This window comes from Mizuhopecten yessoensis, unplaced genomic scaffold, assembly GCF_002113885.1.
Source record: "Mizuhopecten yessoensis strain PY_sf001 unplaced genomic scaffold, ASM211388v2 scaffold11011, whole genome shotgun sequence".
Taxonomy (NCBI): Eukaryota; Metazoa; Mollusca; class Bivalvia; order Pectinida; family Pectinidae; genus Mizuhopecten; species Mizuhopecten yessoensis.
The window spans coordinates 870,414-887,178 of NW_018408834.1; the positions used below are offsets into that span (position 1 = coordinate 870,414).

Here is a 16,765-nt window from a genome sequence, read left to right on the forward strand (position 1 = left end):
ACTAGATATATCTATACGTGTAAGGTTTTCTTTCAAGAGATTTGGAGAAATTACATTCAAACGTTTTGTTAAACGAAGTAAGGCGATCAAGGTGTTGAACAATTGAGGATTGTATAAAACTCTTAATGGTTCATTAATGTTAAGTTCGAATGTAATATATTGTTATAATTTTAAAAATGTTATGCATATCCGGCGGTTGACATAATCACATTTTTGTATTAGACACAAAACATATTTCAGAATTAAGATATGTCAGATAATTTCTAAATTTCCTGTATATAAAACAATGACACAATGATTTAAAACATAGCTAATGAGGGTTGACATTTCTTTGTATTTATGAATAGGTACTAAATAATTCTAACTGTAGACACATCATAAACAATACTATTGTCATATTTCACAATGGTTTATACACGTATATACCCACAAAATACCCTTTGAAATCTTTGGTCGGTGCTCGAAACACCTGGACTTTAAAGTCTGTCTGTACAAGCACTACACGATGAGGATTGTACATGAATGATAGTAACGTCAGTTATAGGCTCTAACAGAACATTTCGTGGAATAACAAGATGTTAAAGTGATGTAATCATTGTGATTTGTTAAGCGGGTTGTGAGGTAAGCAGTCATGTCTATCGAGCGACAGAGGCTTCACATCACCCAGCTATGGAGCTAAAGCCAAAAGATTGGAAGGTAATGTAACGGATATATTTCTTAATTTAAAACTATCATCAACTTGATATAACAAAAATGTATAAGAATGACAGGGTTCTCTTTCAGAAAGATTGATAAGTAGGATAAACGAAAAAATCTACAATCTAAGTCATTAATCAATACGCATCTGTTATGGTTATCATACAAATTACTGTCAAGTTGGTGTATTAGGGGATAGGTTTCTATTTAAATCGAGTGCAATGTTGGGTTTGGATGACGTTGGATTGGTTATGGTGGCTGGGATGTAGTAAATTGTTCATCCTGTTTAAGCAAATGTTAAACACATGTTTTCATCGCTCAATGGAAATGTGTTTTCTTTTGTTCTTTGTTCTTTGTTTTGACAACACTCAGCTGTTGAACAACGCACGTAACAAACAAAATTGCCGGTCGAAAGGGGATTTAAAAGAATCAAAGTCAAAATATTGGTCAGTGTTTTATTATAGACCAATGCCTTCACGACTCTGTCGATAGGATGGGTATATGCAACACGAAATAAACTTGACTTTTCTTTACCATGCGAATTTGAAGATGTTGACGGGATCTATGGTTTGAAATCGAAATGTCTCTCTAAAAATTGCTTGATAAGTTCTAGCATGTAGTGAATATATCGTTTCCACTTGCACTATTTTTGGATAGTGGGTATTGCGTTTCGCTTCAGATAATTTAGCTGATCATATTTCTTCTGAAGTATTGTTGATAGGTGACCTCACGGAAGCTAAAATATATTGATGTCAGTATAAATCCTAGGAAATCCATAATATCATGGATTTGTCTAATTCTGAGCGATGACTAATACATCAGAGAGAAACAACAAAATAACGTCAAATGCATTAAGGTGGCGCGGTGGATAGCGCACTCGCCTCTCATCAAGACGACCGGGGTTCGATTTCCCGATCGGATGTGAAAAGTTGTGGGGTCACCTGCAGGACAACATGGGCTTTCTCCGGGTACTCAGGTATCCTCCCACATCAAGACCCCGTGCACTTACATAACATCCGGGCGAACAGGTGTGATTAACATTATTTGGTAACTTGTTTCATGATTGTTGCAAAATAAATAAAATAGATATTTATTCCACATATTTTTGAATGATGACGTTGAATTTACGTTTCGCCATATTCTTCTAATTCTTGACATGGTGTCAGTTTCACCCACTATTCAAAGATTATTTTCTAGAGTCGAGGACACATTGTACACAATGAAATAAGTACAATCGACAATAGGCCTCGAAGTGTTAACTTGTGTATGGTTTATAGGGATTCATTACATTATGGGGATATTTATGTTTATTTTTATGATTTTGTTGTTGAAGATACAGGTATTTGTAATAGGATTAAATGACAGGTATCTTACTATCTTTATTTAGTTGCGACAGAATTACAATATCGAGCTTAAGTTTAAGCTTTGAGTAAGATCTGTTTGGAACGATTAATAAGTCGTAGAAGTCCTTTAGCATGATCACGGCCTTTCTGTAGCATTCGTCTTTCGCCTTTGGCAGGAAAATCATTCAAAATACATTTTTCCAATATTGGAAATGTTACACCTTCTTCATTAGTTGTTACCCAGGCTCCATGTATCTCAGATTTTTACACGCTAGTTCTTATACCTCTGCGAAAACTTCAACTGGAAATATATTTTGTCTGATGACAAAGTTCAGATCCTTAGCGAATAACCTTATTTTTTTACCACCTACATGTACGTATTCAGTATGGTTTTATTCAAAGCTTCAACTGTGTTATTGTTTTGTGTAGATACAATTTTAGTCATTTGGTTATGGATACTCATTCATCTAAACATTTGTTTACACTACGCATTAAGCGCCAGGTAAGATGAATTGCGCAATATCTTATACAGATATACATGTACCTGTATCCTCCGATAACAAAAGGTCGTACAAACCACCGTTTTACGTCTGTGATATAACTGTTCACCTATATTTAAGGTACCAGAATGTTCTACCTCTCCATATCGGAGGTTTCATTAACATATGAATGAATTGATTCGCAAATGCACTTTGAAACAATGTATGCGCTGATATGAGGTAATTTCCAGCGGACAGGACGATTTATTTACCTGCGATAAGTGGTGCGTAGCTTATGTTGTCTCTCATTTGTCTTCACACACCTGGTTGAAAGACTACTCCAGATTAATCTTTAAATGCTATAGCGGGTATTGTAGAAATGTATTGTCTCGATAACAGTACAAAAGAGCAAGGTAAAATTTGTCCCGTAGACTATTGTTACCTATGTAATGTCTAGAACACTGTAAAACCTATGGGCACAATGAATACAAACATATAGTTGTGGGGGTATGATAATCTTTATGAAGCGTGTATAACTTGGAGTCAGAAACAAGGCTTGCCAAGTGAACATGTATATTATATCTGAGTTTCTAACTAACGTACTTCTATCTGTTGAACACATGGTATTTTATTTTCTATTTCTATGTATGTTGAAGTCATAGACACATCCTTTTCCAAGTGTAATGACGTTATGGTACTTTTTGTGTCATTGATTTCTGTGTTTTGATGTCAGTGGAGTAATACCAAATGGTCAACAAAGCCGCCATTCAGTATCACAATCGATAACACTAGGGCAAATATACACAAAGAAAATGGTAACACTTTCTGAAAGGTTAGTGACAACGAAACATGACACACTTTTGTGCATTATCAAAAGGATCGACTTTCATGTCAAACAAAAAAGAAACAGAATATTTCCAAATGAAATAACGATAGTGAGAGTACAAGTTGTCCGCGCATAATTTCATGAACCTGCACGTCTAATGTTCATATCGTAAAGTGTATGTTCCCAATTCGAGAATGTGACATCACTTTGATTTTTTGAGATATTGAGATATTGCAAAAGAACAGGAGAAAAAGTATAATTAAGTTTAGAGTTGATCTTTAATTATTGACTTTTCTCATATTAACGTTTCTGGTATTTATATCCCGATTAAGGAGCGGTTAAGCATTTTTGTCTCTTCGTTTTCAGTACATCTCAAGGTGAACTCTATTACTGCCGAAAGCTGTTAACATGGATGATATTAAGTATTATTCATATCAATGTCAAAATTGATTTTGTGAGGCCAGCTGCATTGAACGGTAGTAAACATGAGTCTTTCACGAAGGACAGCTACCAGTGAGCTGTTCAGGGCTGCGATGCAAGGAAACATAGACTTGTTCGACGCGGCTATTAAATCCGGGGAGAATATAGCGAGCACAAACTACCACGGCCAGTCCGTGGTCCACGTTGTAAGTGTGAATTGCCACTTTTCCTTACTAGAGCACCTTGTCGCGCGGTACCCTCAAGTGCTTCATCTTGGTAGGCGATTGGACAATGGTGGCTATAACGCTGCTCACCGTTGCTGCAGAACTCTCCATACAGAAGGACGTCTAAGGATGCTCGACTTGCTGCTTCGAACTACTGGCATTGATGTGGAAGATTATTGTCAACGTACCACATTGCTTGACCTAGCCAGGCAGTACTACTACACTGATGTGGAGGAATACTTACTATGGCGTAGATCCCATACGCAAGGTATATGAAGCAATTTTATACCGATTTATTTATATTTTGATATACATCGGAACAGAAATATATATGAACACATGAAACCAATTAGTATTCAATTTTACAATATGCAATATATATTAGTTAGGATAGTCAAACGGAAAAATCTCTCATATCAATTACAAAACATTTAACAGTAGAAAACGTAGTGTTGTCTTTCTTCCACAAGGCTAATTATAAATATTTTCCATTTACACTTTAAGTAGATATCGTGAAATTTCGTATTTATGAAAATCATGTGCCTCCGGCATTACGTCAAATCGGACATAAAAGTTCTATATATCTTTACGTAGGTTTGCCTGAGAATATACGCCGTATGACTAATGATGGGGTGATGAAATTTCTGAAACAACAGCTACTATCACCGCCACAACCGCAGGTAATAAAACAATGAGATGATCATCTGTATTAGATATGAATACTATCTGTATGAACGTTCATCGTGATTTCGCTTTGCTTTGAAATAGCATAAGTCCTCTTATTGTCTTTCCTTGGAGTAACGACTGTGTGGTGCTTTGCCAGTTCTATGATCATATATGAAACTATGAAGAAAAATTAGAGTAGTGTATTTTTTATCTCGTTTCTTCGAGTATTTGCGCCGTACAAAGAAGAAATTAGACTAGTGTTTATTTGATCTCGTGCCTTCGTGTGTTGGCGCGGTACTGAGAAGAAATTATACTATATTATATTTGATCTCAGGCCTTCGTGTGTTGACGCTCTACAAGGAAACATTAGACTAGAGTATATTTGATCTTGTGCCATCATGTGCTGGCGCTGTACTGAGAAGAAAGTATACTAGAGGATATTTGATCTCGTGCCTTCGTGTGTTGACGCTGTACTAAGAAGTTATTAGAGTAGTTTATATCTGATGTCGTACCTTCATGTGTTGGCGCTGTCATAAAAAGAAATTATACTAGAGCATATTTTATCTCGTTCCTTTGTGTGTTGGCGCGGTACTAAGAAGAAATTATACTAGAGGATATTTGATCTCGGGCCTTCATGTGTTGACGCTATGCTAAGAAAAAAATAAAGTAGTGTTTATTTGATCTCGTACCTTCGTGTGCTGGCGCTGTACTAAGAACATATAGGACTAGTTTATATTTGAACTCGGTGTCTTCGTGTGCCGGCGCTGTACTAAGAAGTTATTGACTAGAGTATATTTGATCTCAGGCCTTCGTGTGTTGACACTGTACTATGAACATATAAGCCAAGTGTATATTTTAATCTTGTGCCTTCGTGTGTTGACACTGTACTAAGAAGAAATTATACTTTATTATATTTGATCTCGGGTTTTCGTGCGTTTACGGTGTACAAAGAACATATTAGACCAGTACATATTTTAATCTTGTGCCTTCGTGTGTTGACACTGTGCTAAGAAGAAATTATACTATAGTATATTTGATCTCGGGCTTTCGTGTGTTGACGGTGTACTAAGAACATATAAGACCAGTATATATTTTAATCTCGGGCCTTCGTGTGCTGGCACTGTACTAAGAAGAAATTAGAGTAGTTTATATTTGATCTCGGGCTTTCATGTGTTTACACTGTTTAATGAAAAATTAGACTAGAGTATATTTGATCTTGTGCCATCTTGTGTTGACGTTGTACTGAGAGAAATTAAACTAGAGTATATTTGATCTCGTTCCTTCGTGTGTTGGCGCGGTACTGAGAAGAAATTATACTAGAGTATATTTGATCTCGTATTTTCGTGTGCCGGCGCTGTACTAAGAACATATAGGTCCAGTTCATATTTGAACTCGTGTCTTCGTGTGCTGGCGCTGTACTAAGAAGTAATTGTACTAGAGTATATTTGATCTCGGGCCTTCATGTGCTGATGCTGTACTTAGAACATGTATACGACCAGTATATATTTTAATCTTTGGCCTTCGTGTGGTGTCGCTGAACAAGGAAAAAGTAGACTAGAGTATATTTGAGCTTCTGCCATCGCGTGCTGGCGCTGTACTGAGAAGAAAATATATTAGAGTATATTTGATATCGGGCCTTCGTGTGTTGACGCTGTACGAGGAAAAAGTAGACTGGAGTATACTTGATCTTTTGCCATCGTGTGCTGGCGCTGTACTGAGAAGAAAATATATTAGAGTATATTTGATATCGGGCCTTCGTGTGCTGGCGCTGTACTGAGAAGAAATTATACTGGAGTATATTTGATCTCTTGCTTTCGTGTGTTGACCCTGTACTGAGAAGAAATTAGACCGGTGTATACTTAATCTCGGGCCTTCGTGTGTTGACGCTGTACTGAGAAGAAATAAGACCGGTGTATATTTGATCTCGGGCCTTCGTGTGCTGGCGCTATACTAAACAAAAACTATACTAGAGTATATTAATTTTGTTCTCCTACCAGCATGTGTTGACGCTGTACAAGGAAAAATTAGACCAGTGCATCTTTTTTTTATCGCGGGCCTTCGCTGTATTGTTTTTTCTTCTGTATCTATTAATTGTTTGATCTCTATTTACTAGAAAACCTCAACCAGAACAAAGACCGTTCCTGCAGAAAAGTTTGGTAAGCTAAAAGTAGCAATAATTTGCCATAATCAACTAATTTGCGTGGTGATATATTAGTAATAATCAACGTCATTCGTGTTTTACCATTTTTAATACATACCTACGATTACAAACTTCATTGTTATAAAAATGATTAGTTTACTAAATCGGAAACAGTTTGCAATATCACCACAGACAAAGCATTTAAATTCTATACACTGTATGCGATGTATATTAAGATAAACTTTTAATCGTATACTAAGTAAGAGACGTGTTCAACAATTTGCAAAATGACAAGTCAATTAGGAACGGTGTGTAATAAAGGTAAGGCGCACATATTTTCACACCGCTTCAACCAAACTAATCAAATGCGAAATCCACATTTACTTTTAAATGGGAGAATGAAGCATGACGTATTACCTTTAAGATAGGGTGCATTACATTTATATCGATATATATATAGTTATCGCAATTTGACCAATAAAATACCATGCCGTTAAATAGTTTTTAATGTGATGTGGTAAACAATTCCTTAAATGTCGACATATGTAATCTGAGAAGAACTCTAAAGGTGTCACTATTCGGTACCCTTTTTGATGTACGATAATACAAATATACTTTCAGAGGATTTACCGTCTGCAAAGATTAATTCCTATCTGGAGATGTTCATTGGTCAGAAAGAAAAGTATCGGCACATCAGAGTAATGTTTGTCGGAAAAGAGGGAGTAGGAAAAACTACCCTTTGTTTACGTCTACAAGGGAAACCAGTGGATATCGCAATAAGGGAACCCACTGAAGGGGCTTCCCTTTATCTTCAGGTTTTTGAAATTGATCTTGACACGTACACTTGGTCACGAATTGATGACGCTAGCTCCGATGGCATCATGGCTGACCGCATGGGGCGCCTAATGAGGGACGCGAAAAAACGACGTTCCTTGGCATTACCGAGCGAACTGAAATTGTCACTTGTACCTTTAAATGAATCAGGTAAAACGATGCAGAAATTTTCTTTTAATTTGATAACTAAGCTTTGTTGTTTTGTAACTGTATATTACATTTTTAGGTAACATACAGGTCAAAGACACTTGCTTCTACCTCTATTTATGTAATTGTCCTTATTCTTATCAAATAAACAATTAAAATGAATAGTTCCCTGATGTACACATTGTTTACTTATCAGAAATAGAAGAGACTCCTGGCGACGCGAACGTTCCTATGTCAGCAGGAATTCCAGGCAGAGAGCCAGCGTTAGGAGGGATACTATTCACAGGTGCCAGTAAGCCACACATGACGTCTCTACCTGATGTCCGCAAGTTAGAAGAGAGACAATTACGATTTGTCGACGTCGTTCGGCAAACATCTGAACTGCAAAAGGGAGACAATGTTGCGTTTCTGTCTATGTGGGACATGGGAGGACAGACATCTTTCCAGGCCAACCACGGGGTGTTTATGAGCTCTCACTGTGTCTTTATCCTCGCCTTTGATACACTGGAGTATCTGACTGAACGTGACGAAAGTGGTGAGAATTTATATATTCTGACATTTCCCTATTCTGGTAGTCAGAGGGTGTACTTTTAAATTATGACCAAGTGCGTTAACATTGACCCTTCTATTAATACCATTCTAAAGTGTAGAGAAATGAAGAAAATAGTATATTAAAAACATCAACACAAGTAACAGTAATCAGGAGGAACGTGACGGCTTGGTTACATAGGTTAGAGAGTACTATTGGGTATTATTGACTTCTTTATCATATCATCATTATGGCAGATTCACGCTTGTATCTACCTATGGTTTCGTGTCTGTCATGCTTTTGACAATTGTTAGAGAGTTGATAACTGATTTGCCTCCCAAAGATGACAGTATAGCGTATACCACTTAGGGGATAACCCTACTGTATTTTGATATTTGCGGCGATATATCGTGATTATGCTGTCGCAAATATCCGATATACTGGCTCCGCGGGTTCAAAATACAGTAGGGTTATCCCCATTCTAATTCATATCAACCGAAACACCGAAAGAAACGACGATTTTAAAATATTTTTGAGTGTTTTCTTTAAATTCTGGTTCTCTTTGCTGTGGATTGGTAACGTCAGAAATATTCAAAGTAAGGGGGAATTACGTTGCCCTTTCGGAGTCACGCTATTGTTCGTGACATAAATAATAATCAATTTCATGACATGTCAGGGTCAGTCGGGGTCATCGACGGCATTATCAATCGCCATTAGGGCTTCATATGTAAATGAGAAATTTGCGAACGGTTTATCGTGGTTTTTCTATCGCAAATTATTTTTGATTGTCCAATCAAATACCTTGTTACATCTCGAATAAATTAGAATATTGTTTGTAGTACAGGAAACACTTAAATTCGTTGTAAATTAAATTAGATTTAATTAAATTAAGTCCCTGGTTACGGCTCTTTCATCAAGCCTTTCCTTTTGTTCTGGTTCAAATATTTTGTTTTGTATTTGGCTTAGAGTTCTGAATTTGTTCTATTACAATGGTATTTTTGTATACACAATACATGTAATCAGTGTAGCTGAGCCCGACCTTAAAACTTGTTATTGTTTGGCGTTTACCGGTCAAGGATTTACGGTTGAGTAATTAAGTAGGTCTTAATAGATTGTTTATGACGTTATTCAACTCTTATTACTAGGATTTTTATTTAAGTCTAAACCATCAATACATTTATTGTGTAAGTTGATTTTTCTGATTGTATCAAAATGTCCAAGGATTCTGTGGTTTTATTTGCTATTAACTTTCAGTTCGTTTGTTCAATTCAGTTGCATTTGTCCATGTGTATAAACGATTCGTTGTAGGTTCTGTTTTTTCTTAAACATTGCTAAAAAAGTATTGAATATAAAATGAACAATAACTTTTTAAGTATCGATTATAAATATGAACTATTTTTAAGGAAAAGTCTCACAACATCTGTCAAGTTGGTTTATTCATGTTACAGGGCGCATCACAGAATGGATACGGACCATTGGTACATACCGTAGTTCTTACGATAAATCCCAGCCAAGCCACAAGCCTCCTATCATAATTGTCGGCACAAAAATGGACCTCGTCAACAAGCACATACCGGTAATATTCTTTAGAATATACATTTGATAAGACAGATAACATGGCACAGTTGTTCAAAAGATGATAAACTTAATGAGTGACTGACGCAATTAATTATTTTTATGTATCTTTAAAATACTACCATTAATTGAGTTTAAACTTTCCAGATAGTACATATTTTTGTAGCGTTACATGTTTCACCTCGTATTATGAACTAGTTATTAGAGACTGAAAAACGTCGTTAAATATTGATAAATTTGATCACCTTTTGAACAAATTGGAACTTATCTTCAAAATTTAAGACAATACAAATATCTACTTGTCTTAAAAAATGTGAATTATAAACATCAAATATGGTAAAAGGCAGCACAAACTTGTTACTGATATCCCTTTATGATATTCCATCTCTTTGAGAAGAATTAGTGTGCTTGATCATAGGACTCTTATCTTAACCCTTCAGGTTTAACATGCTGAACCAATAGAAGTAATTTGATCTTAACATTTTATTGTTTATCACTTTTACTACACCTGGTGTTGTTTTTTGTCACAACAATCTTTACACACTATATCAGTTTTTTGTTCGAGTTGATGGTTATGGTGCTAAAAGTATATATCTGACAAGGGAGCGCACGCTTAAACTTATTGATAATTATGTATGGGGGTTTCAAGCAACGCTTTGTTTTTATGATTAAGTTTTGATGAAACAAGCATCAAAACCTTTTTTAAAAGTCAGATGAAATGAAAGCGACTTTGTTTTACATAATACGATAAATGAAACTGTGGAGAGAAGCATGTGTCTTTATGTCGAATAAAAGAAGAAAGAGTTGATAAAAATATTCACATATACACAGTAGATTATTATTGATCAGCCTTTTTATTTTTTTATGGACTATATTTATCTAAATCACAATATTAAAATTAAAACGTTTGCAAAACTCATCATGTGTAGTTGACTATAATACGCATATATACGTATATCAAATTCCAAACAACAGGCGAAAAACAATCGCAAAAAACAGCTGGAAGCTATAAAGGAAGAACTTTGCCAAACAAAAGAAGTGGAAGCAAGTGTGGACAGCGACGGTTCTGCAGATTTTGTCCGTTTTTGTACAGTCGACAATACGAACGAAAACGCATCTTCTTATGATGATATCCGGAACCTGATTCTGGAAGCTGCCAAACATCAAGACCAATGGGAGAGGGAACTCCCTGTGAATTGGCTAGTGCTAGAACGGGATCTGCTCAAACAGCGAACTCTAGGAAGAAAGATACTGACGCTGGATGAGATTTATGAAATAGATGCCAAGTGTGAATTTCCTATTAAGAACAAAGAAGACATCATGCTGTTCCTAGAGTAAGTTTATATTCAACAGCTGTTAATTTTGCCCTTCAAACTTCAGTACTATTTTATTATGTTGTTTACTAACGTTTGCTTTACTGATAAATTGACCCACATAACAGAGGGTGAAATGATGAAAGCTTAAGCAAAACGTTGTCGGTATGTTAGCCGTTGGAAATTATTTACTTGTTTTATATGATATATACACACGTCCCCTTCCTCATTAATGAAGTCATAAAATTCATTAAAAAATTAGGGGTATGTTACACATAACATTTCCAAACGATTGCCATTTTTGTACTCAGCAGTCTTTTTGGATGTTTACTATTCAGAGACTCTTATACGTATCAGAGGTAATCTACCTGTGATGTTTTATTCAAGATACCTGTGTAAACAAAGAATATTGTTAACTGTGTGTGCGATATATTCCTCTCATTCTTTTCAAACGAATATGGCAGGAATTTTTCATGTTGAGTAAAAAAAACTGGTTTTATGATCACGGCTGCTGCAAGATTAAGATATAACGCCATATGCTAACAGAATACCACGTAATGGTACTGTAGTTTTCATTTTGATGTCAGCAGATAAAATTTACGATAATTATATATATATGTATCATAATTTATCATCGCACCTTAAGATACCTTCACCGAAATCGGACAATCGTCTTCTTCCGAGGTCACAACCAGGCAGTGATTGACCCGCAATGGCTGGCCGATGCTTTCCGGCGGCTCATCACAGACAAATTGTTCATTGAAAGGGACTTAACGCTGCGAAGACACTTGGTGAACTTCCAGTCGTTCGCCAAGCTGACGCTTTCACTAATCGAGGAGCTCTTGGCAAGTGACGAGTCAAAGGGATTCCGTGAACACATGCCAATCCTCTTGGTATTCATGGAGAAATTCGGTCTCCTTGTCCGACCAATCGACGGATTCGACTGCCGCGGAAAGGTCATATTTGCAAATCACTATTTTGTACCCAGCAAGCTTAAAGATCCATCAAACACAGCCCAGATTGATGAGGAGTTGCGAAATGCAAGATTTGTAACCAAAACCCTTTGCATCATGTTCAATGAGGTTTTCATCCCCCGAGATCTCTTTGATAGAATTCTAGCAGGATGTCTGCAGAAGTACGCGCTGACACGAAACTCGACAGGTTCCGCTGAATCCAGTACCTTGCTTCAAGGATTCGGCTGCTTCCAGATAGAGGGCGTATGGAATCTCATAGTCTCCCTACAGTGGAATAGGTCGGCCATTACACTGACTTTGTACAGCATGACAGAGAGAAGCATTTACTTGAATACTGGTCGTCGACTGCTTAAGGAGATCAAAATAATAATTGACACTGTACTTAAGACAAACTGCCATGAACACATGACATACCGGGATCATCTTCACTGTAGCTACAGACTCGGTCCCCGAGACGACCCTTTACCGGTGGACGAGGTGATTATGACTAGATCACACCACCTATGCAGGGGAGAGACGTGTCGACAAAAACATCAACTGGGAAGGCGCCATCTGTCTGTGTGGATCACAGATACAAGGCATGCTCAACCACGGGTAAGTCTTATTTGATAAATAAATACATTATAATAAGTGAAGTCCAAATGTATGAACTTTGAATATGGGGTAAATGATGTCAATAATTCGCGATGATCAGTGATATTTTCATTGTATATTTTTTATCATAATGTTGGTACTTTATTAATACATTCTAGGAGAACTACATACCTGGACAAGGGACAGTGCCCTCTATTCCACCAGCAGGTATTCAGTTCTAATCAATTACCGTATTCTTTATATGGTATTTGTCAATTATAACTAGTTGAAATTAAACTTCTGCTTTCCTATTAAATATTCGGCCAGATAGCTAACTTGATAAGAATATCTTTTGCAATACTTAACCTGGGTATTAAATATTTATCTGAAACCTGGATTTGAAGATTATTATCATCATGAGTTCCACGACTTGGTGAACTTGTGCTGCCATCTTTGAAAGATTTTGGTCTTTTCCATTGGACCATCGAAGATATGTCTCAATTATTATTAATTTATCCGAAAAGAAATATTCCTCCTTGAATTTCTTATATCAAATAAAACTAACCTGTCGATCATAATATAATGTGGCTTCGACGTTTACATGACTTTATGAAAACATAACGTATGCGATATTATCTCCATATTTGGCCAATAACATGAAATGTTGTACCTGTCCTTTCCATAAAAAATGTTTTTGTCTCAAAGCAGCAGTTTTCAACATTTCGTTTATGATGCCAAAATTAAAAGTGTGCGTGAAAATCATTGTAATTGAAATCCCATTGTATTCATATTGCTAAGAATAAACTGCGAGTTCTTTAAAGGCAAATTGTTAAAATGTAAATATATGTGCAATTTAGTGTAAAAAAGTATTTAGTTACGATAATGACCATCTTTAGATGAAGATACATATTTCAAAATTTAAAACTGGTGTATTGTTTTAAAGGGACTCGACAGAAGGCTTGGAACCGAATTCGAAATTGGAGAAAATTCTTTCGCAACCTACTTCGTACCAGGTCAAAAAAATACGTTCCAACGGAGCATTCTGGTAAATTTAAATATTAAATCTGTTATCCTATCTTGCTCATCTGCAGAACAAGTGACATTTTCTGAAAGCTTTTATCAGTGCAGTACAGTAATATTTCTGATTGATTCGGTAAACATTTTGAAACTTAAACAATTATTTTACCTCGAACCTATTGTTTAGTTTTTTTGTGGATTTTTTTTTTAATTCTGTTTTCTTTACAATTTTGCGATTGCATTTTTTCATAATCTGTCCGCGTAATGGTACATTTTTTTGTTTGTTTTTCTTTTGTTTTTCAATTTACTTACTAACAATTATTACAGCCCGTGTTCTATATGTGTTTTCAGAAGATCCTGACCATTTCGGAATACCACACCGTATGCCGACAGCTCGTGAATTCGGTAGGTTATCGGAGCACGTAGGCAGCTGGTATACCCTGATGTTTGCAGAACTCGGAATGGAAAGCCATGCGATAGAGCAGATCCAGTCGGAGTGTTCACAGCTCTCTTTCCGTTCACAAATCACAAAGATGTTTCTGCGTTGGTCGACACAGTTCCGTGAGCAAACATACGCACATATAGCCTCCGCTGTGTCCAAGTTTGGCGTGGACCAAGACCACATTCTCAAGACCATAGAGAGGAGATCGGACATTCATCGCACAGTGAAAGGTCAGAGTTCAGTGCCTGTACCATCGGTTTATTTTTTTAACAGTTATTAAAAGCTCAAATATAGCGGCTGCACATTATATTTAGTATTCTGAATTAATTTTCAGTGAAGCTTCAATTTTTTAGATCTGAGTATTTTATGATGAATGGAAAGATTGAAAATCAGGCTTCTTAACTGCATTTGGCAAGAAGATATTTATGTATTTGCATGCACGTGAGACTTACAAAGTACAAATATATAAGTATGCATATATACATAAAATACATGTTTCGTTTTCACTGCTAGGTGTCGAATTGCAAGAAAAGACATTAAACAGGAAACCAACTGATGACGAGATCCGAATCATCTCAGAAAATGTGAACAAGTCGTATTTCAACTTATGTCTTGAACTTGGGCTCAAAGTCCCCGAAATTGACCAGGTTGACGTGGAATACGACAAGGTGAAGGACAAAATGGCGAAGCTGTTGAAGCGCTGGGTAAGAGGTTGTAAAGAACCACCTGCGACGATCCGAAGGATACTGCTAGCCATGGAGAGGTGTAATATGGACGTGGCTACGATCGGCAAGATGGGTCTGTCTTAGAGATGAGAAAATGTGTTTTACTACTGTAGAATGTGATTATTCTATATTTTCCAATTCGTACATGTAAGGAATGGCTCGAGGCAAGGGCGTGACATTACGTGGCATTGGGTACTTGCTTCACGGTTTCTGTGAATGTATAGATAGGCAACAAACAGTGTAAGTCAGAACTGCACAAAATAAGCTTAACTATTATATTACAAAACTGTATATAAGAATACACTCAATCTTTTGAGTTTATGTCTGTTTTTATTAAAATCAAACTTAAGTTATTTCACAACAATTTCGAAACACCTTCTTTCAAATTAAATTAATCGCTCTCGTTGCCTCGGATTGTACCACGCAGGGGTCTCAATGTGGGAGAAACTGGAGTGTCAAAAGAAAACCCGCATGGCCTTTTCAACGTCGGTTTGGGAATCGAACCCAGGCCGTCTTGGTGAAAGGCGAATGCGCTATCCAATGCACAACCCGACCATCCATTAGAGTTGATCTTCAAATTATTATCTTATGGCATACATATTTCAAAGACTGTACGTAAGATTATATAGCACAACAAATGAATATCTTAACCTGTTAATCGCATAAAATTATGAATTTTGCTTCATCGTGTAGCTAGATGAGACATCATGAAAAATACAAATATAAAGAGTATACTTATTTCTGAATAAAAAGTAAACAAGTTATTGACAAAAAGAAAAGGTGAACGAGATTTAAAGCAATACTTTTGAGTAGTGTAAGTAATGGTCATTTTGACAAATAAAACGTTATTTCAAAACGTTTGAAGGCATATTTATAACTATTTGATTGTGGACACAATTTTTATTACTCGTTTATCGATGATATTGTCATGCAGAAATATTAAATTGAGTGCGGTGAAACAGGTTTAGGCATTATTTCACAAATATTTAGGTGCCATGTTTCACATTTAAGGTGTTATGTAACATCATTTTGATGAAGCGTTTTTGTGTGAAAAATTACATGCATATAAGTATTTATGAATATTTAGAACTGGGATTTCGAAACATTTTGCTGAGGTAGCCGATTCTAATCAATGAACTTAATTTAAACATAAATAAAGTTTATTCCGCATATGGGATGAATTACTTACTGTTGCGCCCCTATTTTTTATGTTTTTATTTTAACCAGACTTTGTTGAAGACATTTGTTTGTTGCTAAATGTTGCTATTGATTTTCGTCGTTCGTACACACAATAGTCTAGAAGTTGGAAAAATAGAAAGATAAATCACTGTTGTCTTCCTCTATAAACTGGACCCTTCAATGGAAGTCGCAAGAGAAACGCTTTCAGAGCTAAAGGTATCCATGATATTCAGGAAGGATTTAGGGAAGTGTGAAAAAAGAATTGTCAAGGAAAATATGAAAAATTCTTGTCTCATTCCGATGGAGGATTGAGTCTGGTGAAAAATACAAGGATTTCAATGTGTAACCATCCCTCCCAAATTTTAGAGGTGGCAACCCTGATTCTGGAGAAGACTGATGTAAGCTTTCTTTCGATTTGCCAGAAATATATACTGTATATGTTAGCCATTTCCTGACATCATTTATTTAATAAGTGTCTGGTATTGCTTTGTATACATGATAAAATTTACTTTATTTCTCAGCAGGAACATTCTATAAAACTCATGTCACTGTTACATGTTAAGTCCGTTCGTGTGTTATAATATGATTAAATTATGTAACAATGAGAATTAAAGATTTAACTAATAATACGTTGTGTTTTAATTGTACTTAAATATATGAATA

General features: G+C 36.0%; 1 protein-coding gene across 3 annotated transcripts; it reads left to right on the forward strand.

Annotated features, from left to right (window-relative positions):
* LOC110464600 lies at positions 1-16,701 on the forward strand. 3 transcript variants are annotated; one of them, XM_021519901.1, is made up of 13 exons: positions 1-696; positions 3,711-4,256; positions 4,583-4,668; positions 6,768-6,810; positions 7,416-7,778; positions 7,972-8,310; positions 9,753-9,880; positions 10,855-11,213; positions 11,839-12,760; positions 12,919-12,967; positions 13,683-13,784; positions 14,108-14,428; positions 14,712-16,701. In XM_021519901.1, the coding sequence occupies exons 2-13, from the start codon at positions 3,830-3,832 to the stop codon at positions 15,005-15,007; spliced, it is 3,435 nt and encodes a 1,144-aa protein (XP_021375576.1). In that variant the 5' UTR covers positions 1-696; positions 3,711-3,829; the 3' UTR covers positions 15,008-16,701. The 3 variants fall into 3 exon arrangements, with proteins under 3 accessions (XP_021375576.1, XP_021375577.1, XP_021375579.1); XM_021519902.1 differs by having other exon boundaries at positions 4,002-4,256; XM_021519904.1 differs by lacking the exons at positions 12,919-12,967; positions 14,712-16,701 and having other exon boundaries at positions 14,108-14,270.
* The last annotated feature ends 64 nt before the right edge of the window (positions 16,702-16,765 follow it).

Coding starts and splice junctions, on each gene's coding strand:
- LOC110464600 (XM_021519901.1), top strand. CDS start 3,830: ATGAGTCTTTCACGAAGGACAGCTACCAGTGAGCTGTTCAGGGCTGCG. Junction 8,311..9,752: donor GACTGAACGTGACGAAAGTG/GTGAGAATTTAT, acceptor TTCATGTTACAG/GGCGCATCACAGAATGGATA. Junction 12,968..13,682: donor GCCCTCTATTCCACCAGCAG/GTATTCAGTTCT, acceptor ATTGTTTTAAAG/GGACTCGACAGAAGGCTTGG.